The 25119-nt window shown below is 44.4% G+C and overlaps 1 protein-coding gene across 6 annotated transcripts in view; it reads right to left on the reverse strand.

Annotated features, from left to right (window-relative positions):
* FBXW11 (F-box and WD repeat domain containing 11) overlaps positions 1–25119 on the reverse strand; it is a 65593-nt gene that overhangs the window by 23868 nt on the left and 16606 nt on the right. For all 6 annotated transcript variants that reach the window (XM_052684909.1, XM_052684907.1, XM_052684910.1 and 3 more), the window contains 2 exons: positions 9598–9660; positions 8319–8544 (listed from right to left, as the gene is read on the reverse strand). In XM_052684909.1, the coding sequence (XP_052540869.1) occupies positions 8319–8544; positions 9598–9648 (277 nt within the window). In that variant the 5' untranslated portion in view covers positions 9649–9660. The remainder of the gene's footprint in view (positions 1–8318; positions 8545–9597; positions 9661–25119) is intronic.

Consider the following 25119-nt stretch of genomic DNA (forward strand, 5'->3'; position numbering starts at 1 on the left):
TTACTGAAGGACTACACCAGCGGAGGAGGGCGGCTGCAGTTTCTCTGCAGCTACAGAAAAATTCAAGAGGAAAAATTTTTTTTAAAACAACATCAGGTTTAACGTAGTCGCATTCAGTGCAGCACTTGTTGTCCCAGCAATATGATTGTTTCTAAGAAACAGCTGAAGCCTGCTCAGGATCACCAGAAGTCAAGTACTTCTGACACAGTGACAGCTGGTGGCTCAGCTTCTGAACCATACATGCTAGCCCGAAGTAACTCTGGTTTAGCTTCAGAGACTTCACAGCATATATATAAAACAGCCATAATAACACACAGTATCTTTGCATCTCCTCTTCACCTGCTGGGATAGCTTGTGGATGCCTCATCCCTGGAGGGGTCAAAGGCCAGGCTGGTCTGGTGGTTGGTGACCCTCCACATAGCAGGGGGTTGAAATTAGATGATCACTGTGGTCCTTTTCAACCCAGGCCATTCTATGATTCTGTGATTCTCCCAGCCCTGAGCACACCATGATAGAACAGAGATACGTGTTTGCCTGCTGACCACGCAGGCTTTCATAGTCAAAGAACAAGCTCAGCAATGTGCATGACAGGACTGTAAGCAAAACTCCACAGCTCCAGCTGTGCTCTTGGGAAGTACTGAGATGTCACAGACACAACATCTGCGTGGAGATTCCCATGCCCTAACTCCACCTGCAGCATAAGGCATGACAGCAGTAAGCCAATATGCAATAGTTAATAGTGGACTGGAGAAACATTGACATTTTGGATGATCCTAAAAGCAGCTTAAAACCATGCAGAAGCCACTTATGTAACATATTCCACTAATTCTAAAATAGCAAGCAAATTTCTCCTGTTCATATTTCAACTCTAGTGCCTCTGGTCCAACAAGACATCACTGGTAGGTTTCCCATAAGCTCTCCACTGCTACATGAGAAACCTAAACCAACTCCATTTTCATAGATAACATAGGCCAGTTGGTCACACATGAAAAACAACTTTCAAAGTAGGAGATGACCTACTTCAAAATACTGGGGGGGGAAAAAAAGAAACTTTTTTTTGTAAAGAATTCAAGTGCTCATTCAGTCCTCCAGTGCTCTGTACATGGGTTTAGCCTCTGTAAACTTGAGCAGCAATGAAAAGAAAACAACACGTGCAGCTGAAGAGCACTTAGTTCAGTTCTCCCAAACAATTCAGAGAACTACAAAAAGGCAGCTCCTACAATATTTTCAAGGCCAGTCATAACAATAGACTCCAACAACTGAATGGTGGCAAGGTCTAAGTAACCAGGGGTCTCCAACCCAACCACTTCCAAGGCAGGGAAGTCTCTCCCAACAACAGAGCACCTCAGGGCAGCTACGAGCAGCACCTCCTGCACTACTAGCAGCTTGTATTGGTACACATTGTGAAAGCTGTCTTCCACTCTGCTCCATCCCAACCTTGCTAACAACTATCAACTTAAGGATTCTAAGCACTGTTTATCCTTAGGACACATTGAAGTTACTGTGATTTGGCAGCTTTCCCAAGGATTCTCATGGCAATGTAATCACTGCAAGGTCCTTTCTCAAAGTTAAAAGCATAAAACCACTGGGAAACAAGTTGATAACTCTACTCGCAGTGAAAAGCAAAGGACACAGCTTGTGAAAACAAGACAGCTCTGCTTAGTAAGCAGCTCTCTGATGCTGATGGTTACAGGTGCTACCAACAGGGCACAGCATGCAACAAAACTAACTTAAGAACAACATGGTGGTGCTCAACAACTCAAGATCAGCCTATGTGGAGGACGTGGCTGTCAGGCACAGTGTAACACTCCAATCACACAACAGTTGTTTAAGTGTTTTCCCAGCACACTGCACCGCGTTCTGAAAAGGAAGAAAGTTTTCCATGTGAAGCAGTGAAGCTCCCCAAGCAAACAATGCAGAGGATATAGCAATTAACTGCTGTAAGTGTGAGTGCTACCCACAGAGCAACACACCAAAGTCTGTGCACAAACTGGAAGAGCTCAGGGCTCCATTTCACTACACCATTTCCCTTTTCAGAGCACCCTCCTCTCCCTCTTCAGACCCAGTTGGTGCTTTTGCTGTTCTCCCAGCACAGGTGCCATGGTGTGGGGCTGCAGATGCATTATGATTTGCACAAGGATCTTTAGGCAAGTCGTTAGGCAATAAGAAACACTAGGAAATTACAGAACTGATAGAGTGGCCAAGATCAGGCAGCTATGTTTCAAGCTTGAAAAGGGAGGTAATCATTGATGCCAACAGAATGTCTGTAAAACAGCAGGACAAGAGCACCGACTTTCAGTGCTCTGCCATCCCAGAGCTCCACCATGCTGTCCTGTCTCTGCCACGTGAAAGATGGGTTTAATCAGCTGCAGCCTGCCCGAGGAGCAGAGGCACACACAAAGCTAATCTTTTCAAATGACCTTAATTTTTCTTTATGTTAGAGGAATAACCCACTCCAGCTACGTCTGGGTTCCATAAAAGCTGGCAGCATGTGAATGATGACAGGCAAATGTTTCATCATCTGCACCTTAAAGGTATGAAAGAAATCTTTTACTTGAGCATCTGAAAGACTGCAGGTGAATGAGCAAACAAATCAAAGCTCATCAAATAACCTAGTTGTACCACCAAGGGAACAGCTGTCCTCAGCAGGCACCTTCTGGTTGGAGTATCACTATGTATCTCTCGTCACAGAGATGGGACAGCAGGATCCATGCTGAACAAACCCTCCTACTGGATCCTTCTCTAATTCCAGGCCTGAGAAGTGTAATGCTGTTGGACTGGCTAAACATAAAGAACAGAAAATCACCACACAGGCATACAAACATTCATAGATGGGGAAAGTTAAATGTTTTTAGCTGATTAGTCATAAGCAAACTCCGAATTTGCCCTTTTTACAACCACACACACTCAAAACGGAAGGGTATGGGAGAAAGCATCCATGCTGGCCCCCGACTGTTGCTGTCACCTTGCTCACAGCTCTCAGCAGTCTCTGAAATGTAAAGACCTCGGACATGCCATGTGCATAGTCTCACTTCCCAAGGCAGAACGTGACAGACAATGCAGGACGTTCAAGCAATGTTCATACACACTCATGCTACCATAAAAGTTTATCTGTTACTGCCATCTCCTGGCAATGAACTAAATAATTACCCCACCACAAAGCAAGACAGGAATGCCAAGGAGCTGTAGAGTTACCAATAGTCAACCCAATAAAAAAGCCATACTGCAATGCATCCTCTGAACTGAACAATGCACACACTGGCCTCAGCCCCTATTCTACCATACTTAGATCATCTTTCAGAAAGGACCAAATAAAACTAGGTCTGCTTTAAGCAGAATTGAATTGCCTTTACAGTGAGGAGGGCAGTACCCCTTGCTTTCCAGCAGCAGGGTAAGCACTTCAGAATCGAGTACAAGCAGCAAACAGCACACTCCTTTATTGGAAATCCATACGTACTATTTGAAATCCTTTGTGTAAGAATTCCAGTGTCACTTAGGCAGTTTTGGTAGCTTGATTCCCATTGCTGTTTTGAGACTACCAAAGAGCATCAGGTTCCCAATCACGATGGCAGGCAGCAAACACCATGCTGGCTCTCTGCCTTATCTCTTGTAGTGATAAGGAAAGACAGAATTGGCAAAGCCCACCACTTTCCCTACTTTAATACAGCGCATACATTCATCAGCTTCTCTAGTCCAAGTGCTTTCAGTTTTCTTTTCCTTGTGAAATACTATTATTTTTTTTTTTCAAAATAACAGTTCTCCAGATTAAATGTCATTGTGCAGAACTGATTAAGAAAAATGACAGACAAAAGCAGAAATGTTTTATAATTGTTCAGTTTTCAAACAACTGCATTTGAAAAGGCAGTAATACTCCTCTGAAAAACAGCTGCAAAAACCTGAATCCACATCCACCTCATGCTGCAAGTCCAGAAATGCAATCAAATTAAGCAGATAAATGCAACCTCATTAAATAAATATGATGGCTACCAGACAATACAATCTACTTTAAGGTATTCAAAAGATGCGGTGCACTTTCTAGCACGCAATAAAGCCAGCCAAGCTGAGGGCAAGGCAGCGACCAGCTGCCAGCACACTGACCTCAAACTGCAGCCTGAATGCCCAGCAGTCCCTCCAAAACCTGAGCTGTCCTTGAGGGGGATGATGTGCAGCTATTTGCTGACTGCCCACAGACACCGTGAAGCTGGTGATGGCTGCTGTGCTTCGAGGAGCCACTGCCCCTGCTCCTCAGGTGAGAGGAGCAGCAAACAGCACAGCCCTGGCCAGCTCAGGGCCTCCTGCAGCACGTGCAGAGCCCACAGCCACCGGGTTGGCACCCACGTCCTGCTCAGAATCCTGTTTTATAAAGAATATTTCACTGTAACACAGCAAAACTTCAGGGCTGGAATGTGGTCCCTAAGGAGAGCAAGTAATCTAATTAACTTAGAATACACAGAAAGCCTTCTCTCCTAGTAATACTTGTTTTCTGCAGGCTAGGAATGCTCTGAAGAGGGTTAATACCCGAGCACCCATCAGCAAAAAGATGCTTTAGGAACAAGGAGACCTCAGGCCCGAGGAGTCTTAAGGCAGGAGAGGTGTCTGGCTGCTGCCCATCACTTGACAGAGCTAGAACTGCTGCAGACTCCTGCGTGTGGTGCAACCCTAGTACCAAATACTCATCAATTTTGCATTGAGTTAACCGAGGCTTTTCATAAAAGCTAGCTGCAATCAGCTGCCACAGCTTCACAACAGCAAGAATGTCTCTACACATCTCGGTCTGTGGCAGTACACTTTACACTTCAACACATACAAACTGCTTTTTATGAAGCCCATGTTTCATTGACTTTTAAGGACCAACTGCAAATTACGAGGTAGAAACCCTCCATTAGCAGACACATAATTTTTACAATCCTGTATAATGGTTAAAAATAGATTTGTAAAGGTCAGCAATGAGTGCTCTCTGACGCTGTTAGAATACAACAATCTCAACTTCTGTGAGTACACACAGCCCTGAAAGCTGCATGCGAAGCACAGATGTACAACCTCTTTGCTTTGCTACCAAGCCTATTCTTACAATCCTTCCTGCTTGCAAAGACATCCAGGTTGACCTCACTCACACCAAAGCCATGTCAAGTGAAATATTTATGCGAAGTTGCACAGCGGGACCAGGTTGTTACATTGCAGCTCAGATGGGCCTGTGATAATCCTATCACACAACACGCAGGACTCCACTTTCAGATCACTTCAAGCCCGAAGCAGCTGCCAATGCCTGTTTTACATTAAAAGTCTGTGAATATTCACTTCGAAAAGCAGTTTCCAAATTAGGGACTAAAGTCTTTGAATTTTCTTCAGTAAAATGTATCCAGCATTTATTGGTGTGCTTACCTAACAGCAAATCATGTTATTCCCCCATATCTCTTCCAGAGCTTCTGCAGTTCTACAGAAGATGGTGAAAAAAGCCAGCTGTTGTTCATTAGAGGTACCAGATGAAGATTTGGTTGAATTTCAACTGTAAGTTAAAAAAATTACAATCCACAGGGATTTCCAAGCTCAATGTGCAAATATCACCTTGTGTCACAACGGAACCCAACTGCGGGATGTCAGCTCTATGAGCCTGACCAACACGAGACACAAAGCAGCCCCTTGGATCGTGCGACTGCACTCTGATCACTGCAAGATCCAGGTGGGATCTGCAGGAGCTGAGGCAGCATCAGCTGCGTGCCAGGCTCCAGGCAGCACGAAAGAGGCTGAGCACAGCCTGATCTGTAGGGACAGAGCCTGCAGGCTAAACATGCTGCCACTACTTGCAACAAAGTTCCCCAGAACGATCGCTTCTTCCACTGAGGCAAAGGGAAGCCAGACACTGCCAATGCTTTCCATCTTCCCTGTGTTCTCGCAGGTGTGAATATCAGCAGGGTCAGCAGCAAGCATGAAATGATTTCAGTTTAAAACACAGATTTAGCTAACTTCAGATCAGTAGAACCACCTTTTAGAAAGCAATACTGATTTCTTTAACGTGATATCATTCTAATGTGGCTCTGATTTCAATCATGTTCAATCAAGCTCTTGGGTAAATCTACACAGAAACACCACACAGTCCAATCCACATTCCCTCATGGCTGATGGTAAGGGAAGAATTAACGTCTCTTTCCTTCTGCTCACAGGAACTGATGTGTCCTACTGCACCTCACGAAGTAGCCAATGCACACCAGCAGCACAGAGCTCCCATCTAATGCTGAAGACTCCGGATGCAGACAAAAGCCAACAAGCATCACTATTTTCTGCAGAGGCACCTCAGACAGGTGCCTGCATGCAGGGCAGCTCCCTGCTCAGCAGCACTGCGGCACAGCACCACATGAGAACTTGGCTCCTACTGGGCATCTGGGAAACTGCGTTTTCTACTACAGGTATCTGCAGAAAAGTAACTTTTTCAAATGAATAAAAACATCACAAAGCCCCCAAGGTTTCCTCATGACCTGAGGCGGCTCCTCAGAGTGTTGTAGGTAGCGTCAAACATAAGCTAATCAAAGTAAAAGGACTGAAGACAGCAAATCATGCCCAGCATGAATAGAATTCTATGATTCTATGATTCTACGTCCAGCAAAGAGTCTCTTTTTACAATATTACCTTTAAGAAACAGGAAAATGGAACAGTTTCCAGTATTCACATCTTCCAAACAACAAAAGTTGTCAACACAAATATCTATTTGTTACATATATAAATGTGGTAAAAACAACTGTCAGTGAGGAAGCTCCCAGAGATGTCTCAGCATACAAATGTAGTACAAAGGAACCATGCATCTCCATTATATCTGCCTTGACACGTAACATAAAGGCAAACAAAAGTATAATTGAAGCTCATGCTTGCACAAGACGACTGTGATGGTCTATTTCACTTCATTTTTTTTTTGTTACATCTCAGATATTCCCCTAGAGAAATCAGGAATCAAGAGCAAAGCAAGCTGAAAGAAACGTCCACTACTGAAAGCAGAGCTCTCCAGTTAGAATGAGGAGCACCTTTCTATGCACATGCCTTGATAAACTAAGTCTTCTTTTAAAAGAAATTCCATGAAATGGAGATGTGAGAGAAAAGGCAATTTCCTCCCTTTCATGGCCTCCATTCAGACTTTCAAGACTTTCTTCTTTTAATAAAAAAGAAATAGAGCACATGAGATTCTGTATTATTTTGTGTCCTACCCCATATTCTTCATCCTCCTACTTCATCCCTCTGGCTACTATGAATTTAATTTCAACCATGCTTGACAGATGAGTCAAAATCTCATCATTACCTCCAAAAGTTGAATTCATCCAAGTTTTGAGGAAAAAAAAATGATTTTATATATATATATATATATATACACACACACACACACACACATATATAGCATTATACAGAACAGAAACCCACAGCATCCAAGCTACAACAACCATAATATTAAAAACCAAAATAGCAGCATTCAAAACTTAGATACCAGAGAGCTTGTAAGGGTCAAGCTGCTGGAGGAGCCTTCCTCACCTGTCCTGGTGTTTACCAGATCACCAATTTCCAGTCCATTCCATTTGTATCCCTTCTCACTGCTCACGGCTGTGGCGTTCTTGGGTAACAGCCACAGACCATTCCCTGCAGGTATCAGTCTGTGCTATTTTACTGCCAGTGGCAAATAGAACACAACTGCTCACTTATGTGATGTATACTTCCCACTCTGAGAATGACGTCCACTTATTTACCTTTCAGAAAAAATCTTTCCATAAATCAATGGGAAGAAAAATCCACAATTTTCCAGGAAATTAGAAGTGAAAGATTTTGTGTACCTACTTATTTATGTTCCATATTTTTCAAAGACATGAATATCTGAAGTGAAAGAATATATTTCATACTCAAACTGTTGACAAAGTTTTACTCTGATTTGTAGCACTGGAGGCTCTGAACAACCGAAGAAGGGAATCAAAGCTGGACAACGCAAAGAAATCCCTCCCCAGTTGTTTCTGCTCTCAAGTCAGCAACAAGATGAAACAAACCAGATTCATTTATCTGTGCAGGCAGCTTTTCATTCAGGATTTGGAAAACGCGCCGTTCTTCAGGATATTCTACTCAAACTGCTCTTCATGGAACAACACTGGCATCCAGTGGCCAATTCAATTAATCACAGAAGCAAATGACTCAGCTGCCCTCCTGCACTTCCTCTGACTAGGAAACATCACATTATTTAAAGCAGACAGTCTACATCTGGAGGATGTTCAGAAAAGTCTGCACACATACATTCCAAGTATCAGAAAAACGCTTTCATCAACATGCTTTTTGTGAAATGAGCATTCATTTACCTGGTAACGCAGTGATGAAGTCCCGTTGTAACATGGGCTTCAAGTAAGAGTTAATATGTCCATGCTGATAGTGACACATTCGTGAAATAAGGTGTTCCACAAATTCAACTTGATCTGATTCAGACCACTGGTCAAAATATTTAATACACAAGTCTTTTTCCTTTTCGTAGTTTCCTTCTGATGGTCTTTTTCTTGAGACAATCACAGATGAAGTTCCATTACTTATCTGTTTTTAGAAACAAAGCGTCAGTACTTGAAATGAACAAGAACAGCCTTCTAAGAACCCGCCAATGAAGAGAATGTGAGAAGAAACAAAGACAGCAATCAAACTTTTAAACACTGCTCAAGCTATGCGCAATGCCATGCACACCTCATCTTCCACAGATTAGGCCAAGCGAAACGCCCTTCTTCCAAACCAGGAGTTAGGCTGGAATTTGAATTCTCCTAACTCTTACAGTTTTAACATCAAAGACCTTACCTGTTCTAGAAATTTTCCAAACTAAGTGGCTCCTACTGCACATGCCAGTTTGCCTTTGCTGCACGCTGCAGCCTGCCTCCACAAATGCTCGACAGAGGCTCTAGCAGTTGAAATAATACGTGCTCAGTTATGTACAAAAGCTGGCTACAACTTCTCCAATTAACATAAAAACCATCCAGACCCTCCACATCACTGTCGCACTGTTTGCCCACAAACAAGGCCCATGAACGATGTGATGTCAAACTGCAACGCTTGTTTTGTTTCTGAACAACAGCTCAATCAACGTTTCAAACATCCACATAAAATAAATCCTGAGAGCTTAAGTGACAAATAAGGATGTTCAGAACACCACCCCAGGACTTGCTACTTATCAGCAAAGAGAATCAAAGGCTCATGCCAGGCTCTTCTGAGCTCTTTATGACATCAAAAAGGGCTTCTGAGGCTCTCCTAAATATTCCCAAAATAGTCCAAAGCCAACTGGTTGCAGCTCCTTTCTACGCATAAGTGTTGGATTTTTCCTTTTAAGCAAAGGCCACCTGCTCTGAAAGGCTGGACCTCATTCACACACATCCTTTGAAGCACAACTGTGTCATTTCAAGGTCAGCACAAACCACAGAATTTAAGATCTAGTCATTTCTCCACTATTGTTCATTGATGTCATCCTTCACTTGAACACTGAACTTATTTTAGGATGACAGAGTCAACCTACATGTAAGGAAGATTATGCATCTGCAGACACAGGTACGTGGAAGCTTCCCTAGGAAAGCCACGGCCCCCCTCTCCCCACGCACACACACCTACCTGCCATAGGGTATTTTTCTTTGGAGACTCATCTTCATTCTGATCCTCCATCACTGATGTGTTCTAGGAAAAACAGAATTAGGATTTCAATTTTCTGTTTTTCACACTACGGCAATTCCTCGCTGCACAAGCATGATGAAAAAGCAAATTAATTGAACAGGTAAAATTAATTTTCCCTGTGAATGAAATTATCAGAGATTTCTGGCCACAAAACCTGCGTCTTGTAAATAAATTCCCCTTTTAACTGACACATTTATCAAACCCACTTAAAGACAACTCCCCAGCCCCTCTTCAATTTCTTTGAAGGGTTTTCATGCAGCCTTTCAACGCTTTTCTCAGTGGGAAATAAATTCACTTGCATCCTACTCAGGCCAAAGTAATTAAACCTGTCAAAGCAATCAACTAGCACTTTCTGCCAAAGCAAAATCATACACATCTAGTTGAAAATAAAAAAAATTTTAAAAAAAAATCATGGTATTCTGCTTGCATGCAACAGAGTATTAAACCCTCTTGGCAGACCCAGTTCAGCATGAGAGGAGGGATCACCCTCTGCAGAATGTTCCTGCAGCTTGCAGTCAGTTTGTGGCCACAGCCCCTTGGCAGTCAGCAGCTTCCTTCACCCCAGTTTCAAGGCTCGCCCTCCATCACCACTGCTCCTCCCTGCTCCTCATCTTCCCTTTTGCTCGAGAACAACAGATGGAAGAATTTCTAGCAACATTCAGCCACAAACAGTTCTTCTTAGAGGTCACTTGACTTTACAAGAATCTTTCCTTCTTTTAATTACCTGCTCACTTCTACTGTCACTACCCAGCTGCCATTTCTTCCTGCCTGCTTACTGGTACTCACTCTTGAGCTTCCTACCAGCATGCCCTCCCCACTGCACACTGAATAACTGCCAGGTGGCCATCAAGAAAACCTGAAGGTCTTAAAACATCTCCTGTATATTTTTTTTATCCTTCCTCCCCTCTCTTAGCAGAAAGAGGAACAATACACTCCAGTCAAACACATGATGAAATAAGTCACACATCTCCTTTACTCTTGCCATTGCTGATTATGATTTAACTCCATAACAACTACATTCCCAAATCAAAACACTGTTCCACATCAATAAACATTTGTCACTTCGTCTCCCTATCCCCCTCTTATTATGAGTGAAGCACACCAAAATCAGCAAACTCGAAACCAAAAATTAACAGCATTCTCCTTACAGGCAAGCCCTGCTCCACCACTTGACTCCAGGGCTGGTTCTGAAGCATACCCCAAGCTCTTTTCTGCCTTGCTGTTACATATGAAAATCACACCTCACACAGAGGGAAGATGTCATTATGAAAGCTGTCTGCTGGGTGATAGAACCTCCACTCTGTCTGGTTATGGCACGCACAGCAACACCAAATACAAGCCCAGGAGATGCGGGCATGGAATCCAGAATTGGACAAAGGCAGTAAAGGTATCTCTGCTATTCCCTAGATAGGTGTGTTCCAGTACTTCTGGACACATAAGAACAGAAGCACTGGAGAAATAAGCCCAACCTCCCAATTATGGTCTCTGGAGAAGCAAGCCCCAGGCCCTTGCAGCCCAGCACCAGCACAGCTGTGCCCACGAGACTCCGTGCTGCACAGCTTCACTGCAGCCTTCCTGGCACCCAGCAGGTCCTCACCAGCCAGCCCGGCCCAAAAGGCAGGCATGGCTCCAGGGAATTACGCTGGGCACGTTTCTCAGTTTAAAAATCAAAAATATCAAAACTCTTCTTAAAAATCCCCATATGTTGTTGACAGCGCTTTCAGATAGCAGCACCTCAGTGAGAAAGGAACATCACCATTTCTTTCGATGTTTAAGGTTAAAGACATGCACTGATTCTATGAGCTGCCATTACCTAGGAGCCAAGAAGAAGAACTCTCAGAGAGTATCAAACTTTGAAGTTTCCCACTGCCATGTCTGGCTCGGGTAGAGCAGAAATCCCACATTCTATCAGTTCAGCCCAACCTCACTTTGCTTCAATAGGTCATGGAGTGTCTGCCACTGCTTTCCTCTGCTTCTTCACTGGGAAAATTCTCAGAGGTCATAGTTATCTTTTTCTGGGATGTAGGCTAAGAATAAAGCCCTAAATGCAATGCCTTTCATTCCAGGAACACACAACAGAGCTACAGCAGAGCAGCACTCTTAACACAAAGCGTGCAAGAAAAACCTGACCAAGATGTTCAGACTTCCACACTGTGCTACTGACTACAAAGCAAGCTCTCATTACAGAAACCCTGCTCTGGCTCTGATGCTGCTTGAGTCAAGGACAGCAGGCTTTTAGGGGGTGCTGTGTCCCTGGTACGCACACTGCTGTGCTGGAGCAATAGGAAGGCTATGTTTCTTCCACCCCTCTCCACTCGTCCCTTGTCCTTCACAGGGTCAGCACGGCTCTGCCCAAGGACAGCTGCTTGGTTCCACAGCAACTATCTGGCGCACACAGCAATGCTGCTGACTGGTACATCCATGTCCTTTTGATGTCTGGGCCACAGAGATGAGGGCAGACTGCATGGATCCACTCTCAGCTGGAAATTTAACTCTGCCTATGAGACAGTATTTAACACACAGCTATGTTAATTTAATGCTATCAACTATATTGCTTACTGTCTTCTTCTATCCTAAACCTGCTTCAAATTGCTCCCTATTATATCTTCTCTTCCTAATAAATTCTTTCTACTTCTACCCTGTACAATATTTAACTTTTCTGGTTATTCCCCAGATCACGTACATCCCAACTCATAGATCCAGACTAACACATCACCAAGACTTAACTGCAGAACACAAAATGCCCAGGTGGATCCTGTCCTGGTGCCCGGAAGAAGCAATCAGACAAGTCTAATTTGTCCCACATATCCACAGTGCTCATCAGAAGAATTCCAGAACTCTAACAGCTGGCGTCACCGGTCCTCACAGGGGAAGATCTCCAACTATTAGGCAAGAAGGCAGATAGGCATCTACAAGTTGGACACTCCTCCTTATCATGCCATTCATTCCCTGCTCTCCACCTCCGTCTTGCTGCCTACCCCACCCAGCCTTGACACACAGCTACCCACTGCCCTCCTGCACAGCTTCCCAATAGCTCCCAAGCACCAGTAACATCATCCACACCCTGTTTCCCCATGCAGCAAGCATGGGTGAAGGCAGTGAGCTCCTCCCTGCTCAGCTGTGCAGCCCTGAGCCCCTGCAATGGGGCTGAGCAGTGCTCACAGGCAGACAGAACAGGCAGGATGCGCTACTGCCAGGATCACAGAAGCCCAGCAGCTCCTCACAATAGAAGCTGAGCTTCTGAATACTGTCAATTAATCCTGCTTGTAAGTTCATTTTTTCCAGAAATTCTTGTTAACTTACTCATAGCTCTTGCAAAATTAGAATGATATTTCAAACCAGCTGTCATTCCTTAATTAGTCAGCCTGGAACAAGCACTCTCCATCCCCTACCAGGAAAGGCAGCGACAGCGACGCAGTAACAATGGGTCTGAGCAGACGTTTCATGCTGCCCTACGGTCACGCTCAGCTGAATAAAGTCACTCCATGAACAGCCCGTCTCCATCCCCACTAACAGTAAATCAACAGCTGCAATGAAGTGCACGAACTGCTCTCTGTGAGGCAGATCCCACGCTCCTCCTCTAGCCCTGCAAGAACTCCAAGCTTTCTTCAACTTCTCTGCTCGCAGTGCTTCCAGTCCTTGGGATTTCCACCCTTCTATGGGATGCAGGTGGATGTGGCGAACGGGCTCAAAAGTTTCTTGGGGAGACAGATACTGACAAGCAACATCATTACATAAAGCTCATTTCCTTCAGAAATCTGATTCCAAGAAGTTCAAAAAATAAAAACAACCATCAACACTTCCAAAAGGGAAAAGCATTGCAAGTATTACAAAACATCATAAATCACAGTGTCAATCAAGATCCTTACGTACCTGGTAGCAACTAAACTCTGGCATCTCCCCAGGATTTACAGTTCCACAGCTGTATAAATGTATGACACCAGGTACAAAAGCACCTCCATTTCCCTGCTGACGGATGCCAGCAAGGCAGGTCTTGCTCCCAGAACCCAAGAAAAGAGGTGCACCTTCCCCAGCAGAAAGCTCTCTCCTCTTCTGCCAGCCGTGCCAGCTACAGGCAGGTAGAGCTGAGCTCTGCCCCACACTTCTGTACCTGAGAGTGCTTTCAGACACTTAATCGACTGAACAGCAGCAGCACGGTGCAGCTTTGTTCTTTAACCCAGTTTTAGTTCCAGTACCGACAGAGCAATTACAGAGGTGATAGCAATAACCCTGGGAACTGGGACGAGACTCACAATCAGCTGCAGCAGCTCCCAGCCAGGCAAACAACATTGTTGAGACTCTCCAGTAACTCCTCCCTGCTGAAGGATGGATCCGTAGCTTCAGCCCAAACTAGACAGGAGCTGTGCTACCTTGAGAAATGGAATAGCAGCATTACGGTTTTCAGCCATAATGAAATAGAAAGTGGTGGCCAACAAGAACTTTCACTGCCCCACTGTTAGGTCAGTAATTCTAATCTGAGATCAAGTAAGCCGAGTCTTTCAAGTTCTCATTTCTGACCAAGTTCCCACTCACCGGAGGAATATTAGTTAAAGCTACAAGACAAACAAAACCGATCAAAGCAGTTCTGATATCCTGCAGCAAATCATGCCTACATTTAGCTTTACAGAAGTTGAAAAAAATGACACAAGTAACTTCGTACATACTTGGATACTCAGAAGTCGAACAGAGAAGCTGAAGCTGGCTCCCTGCAGACTCACACTGCCTTCTGAAACCAGCTCTGCCAGGCAGGGACTGCTGAAGGCACTAATTACCAGCACCCAGGGGAGGAGAGGCATCCACCACCCAGCATGACAACGGGACCACATCAGGAAGGGGATTAGGAAGAAAAGCAGTGAGACATCTCTAACATCTCAAAGTTGTGGGTACGCATCTCTCATGGATTCTTGCTTTTGAAATAGCTAGGAAGCCCCAGATGGCTTAAGAGTGCTTTAAAACGAATGCAATCCCTCTTTAGGAAGCAATGGTCACTATTTTCTAATCCAGGAATCTGATAAATTATGTTTATTAAAAACATCTTGACACTTGACATCTTTTAACTAGTGAGAGCCCAAACACTAAGTGAAGGAGAACCACCAATCTAAACCACATAAAGCACGTAGCAGCTCTTCTCACATCAAGGACAAAATCTCTTCTCATGTCCCTCCAAATCTGCAGAGGAATGCAAAATACTCTGGTGGCTCTGAATTCCAGCTCAGAAATAGGCAGCCGCTGACAAAATGTGCCTATGCTAACAACTGGAAAGACTCACAGCCTCAAAAAAATCTCTGCAAGTATAGCCAAAGGCTACATAGGGAGGAAGCACATAAAAGATTCTTGTATCAACAGAGTAATAAAAGGCTAGGAACAGTTACTGAAAGCATGGCAACAAAGATGTTCGGCCTCACAGCAACAGCAACATCACAGCTCCAGGTCTCAGCTCAGGATGCCTACAATAAATGGGGCCACGCACCAGCTCTTTTTGTCATTTGTGTTCATTCTGATTTTCTACTTAGTGAGATAATTAAACCATACCTGCATGAAAACAGTCCCATGAGATGAAAAGCACACAGTGGAGCCCACGGCCAAATAACGAGATTCAGAAAACATGATGGCAGAGAAAACTCTTCATCCACATCTCAGTCACTATAAAGCATTGCGAAAACAAAGCTCTAAGGGTCATCGAGTTCAACTTGAAGGGTTTCAAGTAAATTGAAAGTTAGTTCTGCTAATCACAGTCATACCTATATCTGAGATCTGTACTAACAATTTCTTGTTTCAGCTTAAACTGAACTGTTTATGTAAGCATTAGGTAACCACACACATCAGGCTCAACTGCCTTCAGTCCTCCCCTAGCAGCCAGGCTCCCCAGTTGCCAGGTAGTGCAGTTATTGCTGGAAGTTCAACCGAAAATATACTTGGAATACTGAGAGTGTACCAAGATCTAACAGCTGAAGGCAAAATTAGAAGGAAATCCTCATACTGAAAACAAAGCATCGCTTTTATTAGCCTCTGACTAACCACAGAAAGGTTTGCAAGAAGATTCAGTACCAGCGGATACCTTAAACACAAATGGGATAACAATGTGAGAACAAACACTGCTTGGACCTCAGCTCACAGACTTAACATTGCTTTTACATACCCATTTGTACAGCCCCCAGGGGCCTGATTTTCAGCAAGCCGTGCCTGATCACTAAGAGCTCCCAGTACCCAACAGCCCTGTGCTCAGAGAAAGAAAACCTCAAGTGCTTCTGCACTTCCAGCACTCTAGAACAGTTATTCTGCAGGTGAGGAAGAACACAAATGGCTACTAACAACTACAACTGTGTACAACAGGTTATCCAGTTTAATCATGAACGCTTTGAGGACTGCAATTAGCACCAGTATTTCAACTTGGCTTCTGAAGTGTCAATTTGCCTTATGTCACTGCAAAATTCATTTGCTGCTCTTCAGTAAATACATGACTGCGTATCTCTTAATATTTAGCATGCCTGGTCTAACATTAAATTAACCTTAAGAGTCAGTGTGGGCCATGCTCACAGAGTACTAAACCACACTGCCTGTTTTTAAAGTGAAATTCCGCCGAAATCATCACAAGTTTAGAATTCCTGCTGTGATCCAGCTCCATGAAACACCAAGCAAAGGCTCCAACCCCAGGGAAGGACTTAGGGTGCTGGCAGCTCCATGCCGTGGGCAGCCAGCCATGTGCAGGGCATCCTGCAGCTGCCAGCAGGGCAGTGAGCCCAACCTGCACAGCCCAACCTGCACAGTCCAACTGCTGAGCAACTGAAAAAGCAAAAATAGCACGATACAGGCTTTCACAGAGATCAGAACCATAGAATCGTAGCTTGGTATAAAAACTTAACTGACTGATTAAACTAGGAGTCAATTCAGGCTGGAACAAGGGAAAACCCTGCTACTTCTGTCCAAATTACCAGCTGTTTTCCAGCATGCATATATTTTCACTCAATAGACGTTACTGGAAAAAAAACCATATAATTACTGCAATCCCAAGAGACACCAGTGTTTCCAGCAGCAGGTGTAATTGCTAAAATTAGACAGGGAGGAGAAAATGCTTTTGATCTGTCAGACGATTTAAACTACCCGTGCCCTCCCCTATTTTTTTTTTTTTATATAATATGCAACAGCTTTGCACTTCTTAGGGGAGAGCTTACCTCAACAGGTACTGCAGGGATGGCGCCTAAAATATTCCTTGCGTAACTGTCCCAAACACACCCTGCTCTCATTTAATTCTCTGAGTGTCTGGAGCAAAGCGTCGGTAACAAAAGCTGCCTGCATCCATCACATCTTACCACGCTGTATGTGCAAGGACAGGGAGCGCTGAGTTGTGTAATTGTGGCTCAGATGAGTCAGCCCTGCACTGTTCTGAGCACCGCGGTGCAGGCTTGCCCAACACAGACATCAGGCAAACTGCTTCCCTGCACGTCAGGATGGGAGCCCTGCAGAAGGGCAGGTGGGAGCCCGCAGCCCTCAGCTTCACACCAGCACCTACCAAGCAGCTCCCGCCCTCCAAACCCACACACGAGTTTGTGCTTTCCCTCTCACTTTTATGGCTTAACTTTGCTACGCACCGATCACATTTTCCTTTCAGCTGAAAACTGGCTTTATCTTCAACCAGCTGGACTGTGCAGAGCTCTGCCAGCCTTCTCGGAGGTTGAATTCTACCTCCAGCTCACAAGTCCTGCCTGTTTTCAGGCGGGCACCCAGCCCTCCTTGGCTCTGTGCTGCATGCAGCCGGCCGCATTCCTGCCTGCAGCAGACACATCTCAGTGCTCTGCAGCGTGCACAGCGCTCCAGCTCATTGCTGACACTGCTGAAATCCCTCAAACTGAGGAGCGTGGTAATCTCTGAACTAACCGAATTAAACACAGCTCGAGCTGTCGGAGCTTCCAGTGCATCTCATCCTGAGCGGACAGAGAACGCACCGCATGTTCTCTACACAATTCTCATCCATCCTCAAAGTTTTCCAGATTAAAGGTAGGACGAGGAGCATCTCAGAAGCAAATTTCAGATATAGGCTGGTAACCGGGTCATCCTCAGACGCCTTCAGATTCATCCAAAATAAATCAGCCTATGTTAAGATTAAATATATTTGCAATTTGGCTGCCTGGTGCAAAGCTAAAATACTCGAAGGGTTATTCCTGGACGCCCAGAGGGAATTTAGGTTCAGACTTCTGGATCCACGTGAAACCAATTCTGCCCAAATTTAGTTACCTCAATGTGCCAGACAGCAGCTGAGCCCGGCTCCCAGCACAACGGTGCCTTAAAAGCCATACAAAGAACACAAATGGGCATCAGAGACTTCAGTCTATTAAAAGAACCCCAATAATTAAGCCATTCTTAACAATCTGACCAATTCTCCTTCCACCCCCGCTGCCATTTGCTGGTGCTCATCCTCCCCCCCTTCCCCTGACACCTCCAGACACACAGAAGCACGCAGAGCAACTCCCAGCAACCACAAGGCCACAGGATCAAGTTCGTTATCGTGAAAGACAGACAAACGAGGATTTAAGGATCAGAAACATGAGCTTCAACTAAACAATTCTCCACGCTTGCCTGTGTCCTTTCTCTAGTTTTTCTAGGAGCAGACCTGGCACTTTCCTCTCCATCCTCTCCCGCTTTCAGTGGCCACCAAGATGACACCAGAACTTGTTCTCTGGCTTTCACCCCTCCCCAAGGAGCAGAACTGCAGCCACATTCTGAAGAGGATCCTACACAGATTTTTTTTCTGTAAAAGTTACAAAAACATTACTCAAAAACATGGAGGAGTCTGAAACAGCAAAATCTCAGAATGTGTTCAGTAACCTCAAGTATTCGTCTTCTGCAAAACAGAAGTGTGGGAAGAAACATTCTTACACACAAGACATTATAGAAGCTAGCACAATAAAAATATTCAATAAAAATAAAGCCTAAAAGCAGCCAGCTGCTCCAAGAAAGATTCCAGTGCCATTCAAGAGCCATTGTAAGTCCATGTTTTTCTCCAAAGATGCACAGCAATGTTCTTCAATTTGGCAGCTAATGAAGCCATATTAATCCATGAAATCCTAACCACTTACTAAGTGCATGAAAAAGTCTTTGCTTAATACCCAATTTCAGTGCATTTTTGAGACTCAACCAAAAGCCCTGAGAAAGCCCTTTCTTAGAAAAAGGCTGTGGACTAGCTCTGGTTAAGAAAGAAGCTTTCAGCAATAACAGATGCTAAAATCAAATACTCATTTTTTTCCCAATCTCCACTCAGCCTTGCCTGGGCTTAGCCAAACACTACACTCAAGTGCTGATTTTATCTAGGCATTACAAGGAACATGCAGTCGCCTAATTTGGATTTCACATGGTTTATATAATGGAGGTCTAAATGCTCTTGACCTCCAAGGTCAGCACCACTTTTCCCTGCAACTCCAACTTGCAGTTAATTAACAGCAGAAAGACTCTGGTTTGAAGGCTCTACAGAAAAGGATTTGAGAGCAGGGGAAGATGTGCCCAGAGTCTCAGGTTCTGCTTTCGGGGGGATTGTTTTTCATCCATCGCTTCAGCAATTCACGTTACAGCACAGCACATTGCACCGGCCCCACAGAGAGCTGGTGAAGTTTTACAGGATCCAAAAGGCAGTGTGACAGCCAAAAGCAGCACGTTGTGCAATGAAGCCCTGAAACCAAAGCTGGGGCTGCTGCAGCAGGCCAACAATTATCTCCTCGCTTTCTGAAGACGTTCGAGTTTCGCATCACTTCAGTAGGAAAACATTAAAATCCCTGCAGTTAAGAGCACCAGGCACCCTGGATTTCCACTCTTCGGATACTGAATTCACAGGCATTTGGCCCAATATGCACTGTTTCTCCCAAAGCACACATCCGTATGCATGCTCAAGACTTTCAGATTACACTTTCTTTATCTACCTAAGCTTGAGAGTACACAACTGTTCCTGGATTCCTGCAACATTATGGATGTCTTTTTTTGTATCATGTCTTGAACGAATCCTCCAGTTCAAATACCTTCAAAAACTTAGCAGACAAGAGCACCATGACTTCCAAAGCAAGCTGCAGTGTGCATTCACACTCTGCAGCCACATATACAATTCCAAAGGTATCTCCACTAAGTCCTTCTTTGAGCAACTTTTCAAGCAGGGCATTTAATTATGAGATACTAAATATTGTACAGAGAGAATTTTCAGGTCCACTGTTCCTCACTAGCAATTTTTTAAAAAAATCTTTAGCTCTTTTCATATTTTATGTTAAACTGAACTTTGCAGTAAATATTTCTGCATTTATTAAAGAAAACCCTGCAAAGTGAAGAGCAGAGTAGATGCCCAAAAAATCAGGGTTATTCAAGAAGCGTAGTTCAGGTCATCCCTAAAATGTGGCTTAATATCTGTATCAAGAAGTATGTGCCAACCTGAAGAATGATAAAAACACTTAAGAACTCGAAAAAGTTCAGCTTCAAAAGGTAAGAACCCCTAAAAGCACCAACGCAATGCCATGCCTCAATTCAGGACTTACACCACCTGTCTGTAGCAAAGGGTTGCAAAATAGTCAGGTTTGCCATAGAAACATCCTACAGAACAGTACAAAGTTTTGGTTACAGTTCCTCCTTTCTCTACTACATCACTTCTCCCATATTTGATATGTGGGTGTCTGGAAGATTGGCTCAGTACCGTCAGGTTTGTCAACCGCTGGCATACTGTGACTGTGATTTATGTCCATTCTATCCATGAAAACTAAACTAACACTGCTATCAACACTGCAGCTCAATCCCCCACAAGCGTCCTGGCTGTGAGCCTGTGACCCAAAACCTATCAGCACTGGGTGAAGGAACTGAACATATTTAATTTCCACCTCAGCAGGAAATTTTTATTTCCTGTTTCTTTGCAGATTCTTTGAAGGGAGGCAGAGCACACATCTTCAAGGATGAGGCCTGCATCAGACATACATGGAACAGACCGCCTGCATCTCCTCTTCCCTGCTACGGCAGACTTCACTCCCTCCCAGCACAGGCATGGCATTACTAGAGGCAGGCTGAAGAACATGGCAGTTTACTTTACAGATTTCTTTGCGCCCTAACAGGGGCAGGGAGCAAAAAAATAAAACCCCACTTTTCCAACAGAGGCAGAGGAAGCGTGCGCACAAAGGCGTGCCCAGCATCTCTGCTCTCCAAGATGCAGGCTTCTGTAAGGGCTATCAGGAACAACAGCTCCCGCCCACTGCTTGTGAAATGCATCAGCCTCAGCACAACTGTGTTAGCTTTCCTGAGGAACACAAATTGATGCTTGAAATGATGCTTATCTGGGGCAGATAGAAGCCGTGGCTCGGGATTTGCTGAAGCAAGGTCTAGCATCTTCTGCTGATAGGTGAATCCATCATCAAGAAGCGTGCTTGCCTCCTTAGGGATCCGTCCCAGCCTGAGAAGGCAGATTGGGATCTCTAACAGCACCACAGAGAAACACCAGCAAAGGCAAGTTGGCAAGTGACTGATGAGGAGTGCATTTCTAAGCTCACATTTCTGTTCCAATGTTCAGAAGACTTGTGCAGAGTGCAGCTTAGTGAAATACCACAAAGAGGGTCAAGGAACTACAACTTCCTTCTGATCTCTATCACAGCCATAAAGATTACAGATTAGGCAGCTGATTTTTGAATACTAAAAGCTTCTGAAGAAAAAACAAAGGTGAGAGAAAACTGCCCTGTAATTAACAGTCATAGTCAAGTAACTTGAAACGCTTGCATTACATGGAAATATTTCAAGATGGGGGATCAGGAATCAAAACTTAGAGACATTCAGTCTGACATCAGGGAACAACACTTCTACTCCTCAGTTATGGAGGCTGCAGAGGAAGAGCTCTGGTTCACAGCTCAACACGAGGTCAAGGGCTAACACTCAAAGTCATCCAGCAAGTAACCATTCTCTTCTGCTTAAAAATAAACACTGTAAATTGACCCAATAAAGTGAAGGTCTCTCTTCTTGCCCCGACAAAACAGCAGGCCTAGTTAATAATTGAAGTCATAAAACTGAAAGCACTCAGATACACAAAGGATGACTGAAAAAAGTGCTTATCGCAACACTTTCTTCTGGATAATAAATCATTCCTGGGAGAGAAAAAAAATCATCTCCCTGCACTTCACAATTCCTCATCCCATGGGTGTCCAGCCCTCATCAGGGCTGTGCAGCACAAAGCTGTGCTGGGCACCTGGGAGATCTGCTCTGGGCACTGCGCAGTGAGAAACGCCCCAGCACCAGAGCATGGGTGAGAAGAGAATACAAGAGCTGGGTAAAAACCTTGCAATCACTGTCTGTGCAGCAAACATCAAACTGAGCTCTTGCAGCAGCCCTCAGAACCTGCAGCAGACACTAAGAATCATAGAATGGCCTGGGTTGAAAAGGACCAGGATGCTCATCCAGTTCCAACCCCCTGCTGTGTGCAGGGTCACCAACCAGCAGCCCACGCTGCCCAGAGCCACATCCAGCCTGGCCTTGAATGCCTGCAGGGATGGGGCATCCACAGCCTCCTTGGGCAGCCTGTTCCAGTGCCTCACCATGCTCTGTGTGAAAAACTTCATTCTAATATCCAACCTAAACCTCCCCAGTTGCTGTTCATTTTTGGAGGAGGCTCAGCCTCAACTAGGAGAAATATCTATGTTGGGAAATCCCACTGCTGATGAGCAGGGAGAAAAATGGGCATTTACCATCAGGCTTACAGACTTAGCACCATCCCACTGCATAAAACAGCAACGGGTGTGCTGACCACTATCTACAGCCTGAATCACAGAACATGCAGTCATTAAGGTTGGAAAAGCCCACTACAATCCTCGAGTCCAACCATCACGAGAGCCTTCTGCAAAAACTGGGCTTGGCTCTACAGCTTTGTGTCTCAAAAAGAAGCCTGTTTAAAGCAGAGGGGCAAGCACAAATATTTCAGAGACTGGAGAGAACGCTGTGTTCCTTCCAAAAAAACAAACAAGAAAAGGAATCAAATCTGCATTTCTTTTAATGGACCTGTTGGACTGTTTCCAAGAAGGAACAGTAACAGTCCGACTGTTTTGAGGCAAAATACCAGAAAACATGTCAAGGAAATATTTGTAAATGATTTCAAACCTAAGAGGAGAAGGAAAGCAGTTGTCTGGCTATTACAACTCCTTTTAACAGCTGCAGGGAGGAACAACATTTTCAGAAGGAGGCAGGTTGCACAGTGACAGGCCATTCATCATTCTCCCATTTGTGATTTTGCACACCATAGGAAAAGGTTTGAGCAGAACGCACCTACAGCACTCGGGATTGCAAGAAGCCCGCTTCAAGTCCGTGTCTGAATCTGTGCTGTGAGAACGACAGCAGGGCGATACAAAAATAAGATGCTGAAGTTTTCATATCGATAAATCAATTCTTGGTTTTCAGATACCATTTTCTCCAGCTCTAGTTTCCATTTTTATACTTCCATCTGGTCTCTGAATAGAAAAGCCAACACCAGAAACTCAAAATTAGTCAAGAATAACAAATAGAAGTGTTGGCAAATTCACATTAAATTGTATCTTTCCAATAAATAAATTAAATTTTCTTCTTCATGCCCTCGCTCGGCTGTGATAGCACTGAGATCCCCCATCGCCAGAAAATCATTTCCTTTGCAGAGTATGCCATCATAAGGCAAAGAATATTGAAGCCCTAACACTTCATAACTCCACTTGCAAATTGTAAGTTCCTCCAAGCAGCAATAAATTATGAATTGGTCAATTCAAAAGGCTTTTAAGACGTTTTTGCAAAGACAGCTTCCAGTTACGGGAGTAAATCAATGCACTCCTGCTGTAATGAGCAAGCAGGAAGGGCTCTGGCAAGAACCACACCAATGTCACCTCCCTGCGGTGCACAGCCCTGGGGGAGTGCTAAGGAGGCAAGGGACACTGCAGACAACAAAGACTGATGCCTGACAGACAGCAAATAAAAAGGAGCAGCAAGGAAACCATGTTGGAGGGCTGTGAGCAGGGTGAGCAAGAAAGACACACCGGTAGGAATGCTCAGGTAAGGCAACGGCCTGCTTTCAGTCTTGCAGTCAAATCTGTATTAAGGATAGGATGAGAACAGTAGCTATTTGAATCCAAGTGTGTTCGGAACAGGAAGGTGAACGCCTTGTTACTAAACCACTATTAAAGACAATTCAGTAGTTACAAATAAACCCTCGGATTCCACAGTATTTTCAACATGTAACTGGCATTCAGTACATGCTTTTCCATGCAGTAACACCAGCCATGGTGTGGGTTTTTTTTAAGTTATCTATCTCTGCCCGTTCACTAACAGGTCACAGAAAGAGGGCAAATATTCAAAGAATGGCTTGGAAGGGACCTCAAGGATCATCGATCCCAACTCCCTGCCTCAGGCAGGGCATCTGCCCAGAAAATCCCACAAAATAAGCAGGTATTTCTCTGCAAGAGGAAAGCACAGAGTACAAAGTATGACTCCACCTAAAGAATTAGGACGTGGCCATCCAACCTACTGGCACCGCAGGACATCTGCTTGAGTGCTGCCGTTTGATTTTAGAAACACAGCGAGGATTTATGGCATTGCTACACCTAACCTCAGCTTCCTTCTTCCAGGTTGGTGTAAGGCCACTCCTGAATATTCTACAAGGGGCTAAGATGGAGCAGAACCTCCTGAAGAAACTGCAAAAGCTTCAGGCTCAGGACTAGGATTCCTTCCTCCTTTGGACCATTCACTAGCTACCCTACACATATAACACACAGATAACTGATACAACACTGATAATTTCACGCCACTGAAGGGCTTCTCAATTCCCCTCCTTGAACTCACTATTAATCACCATTAATCTAATATTACTGATCACATATCTCCAGGTAGACGTGCCCTACCCATTTCTACACACGGGCTTATAAGCTAAAGAACAACAAAAGGCAAGTCGAGGTGCCAAAAATAAAAAAAGGGGAAAGAAAGCTGGTGCCACTTTCATTTCCAAGTTCCCCATGGGCTCACGGAGTCACATGCCTGAAATGGGAACTCTTTTTCTAAATCCCTCACAGCTGCTTCTAAAAGATTGAACAACTCTTTACCTCGGTTGCAGTTCTACAAAAAATCTGACTGCTGCACACACACACATAAAGCCCTTTATTTTGGAACACTGTTATGTAGCAGTGAGCTCTGTGAGCAGCCTGCTGAAGACAGCTCTCCAGCCTCATCTTACCAGAACACTCTGTGCAGCCAGCAGTGCATTCACCGACACAGTTCAGTATTTTATCCTACAACCAATAATACCAACAGAAGGCAGCTTATATTCATCTAACGCTCAGCCTGGTAAATGTAGCAGGTGCAAGCTCAGACAACTAACTACCTGTTAAAAACTGCTCATAATGACAAAATTTGCCATTATTTCAATTCAGTACTACTAAAGAGTCCAGTCCTCCCAGTTCCCAGATTTGCAGACATGCACACTCTGCTTGAAATCCAGACTCCGACCCAGAC

Source organism: Tympanuchus pallidicinctus, unplaced genomic scaffold, assembly GCF_026119805.1.
Source record: "Tympanuchus pallidicinctus isolate F22 unplaced genomic scaffold, pur_lepc_1.0 scaffold21, whole genome shotgun sequence".
Taxonomy (NCBI): Eukaryota; Metazoa; Chordata; class Aves; order Galliformes; family Phasianidae; genus Tympanuchus; species Tympanuchus pallidicinctus.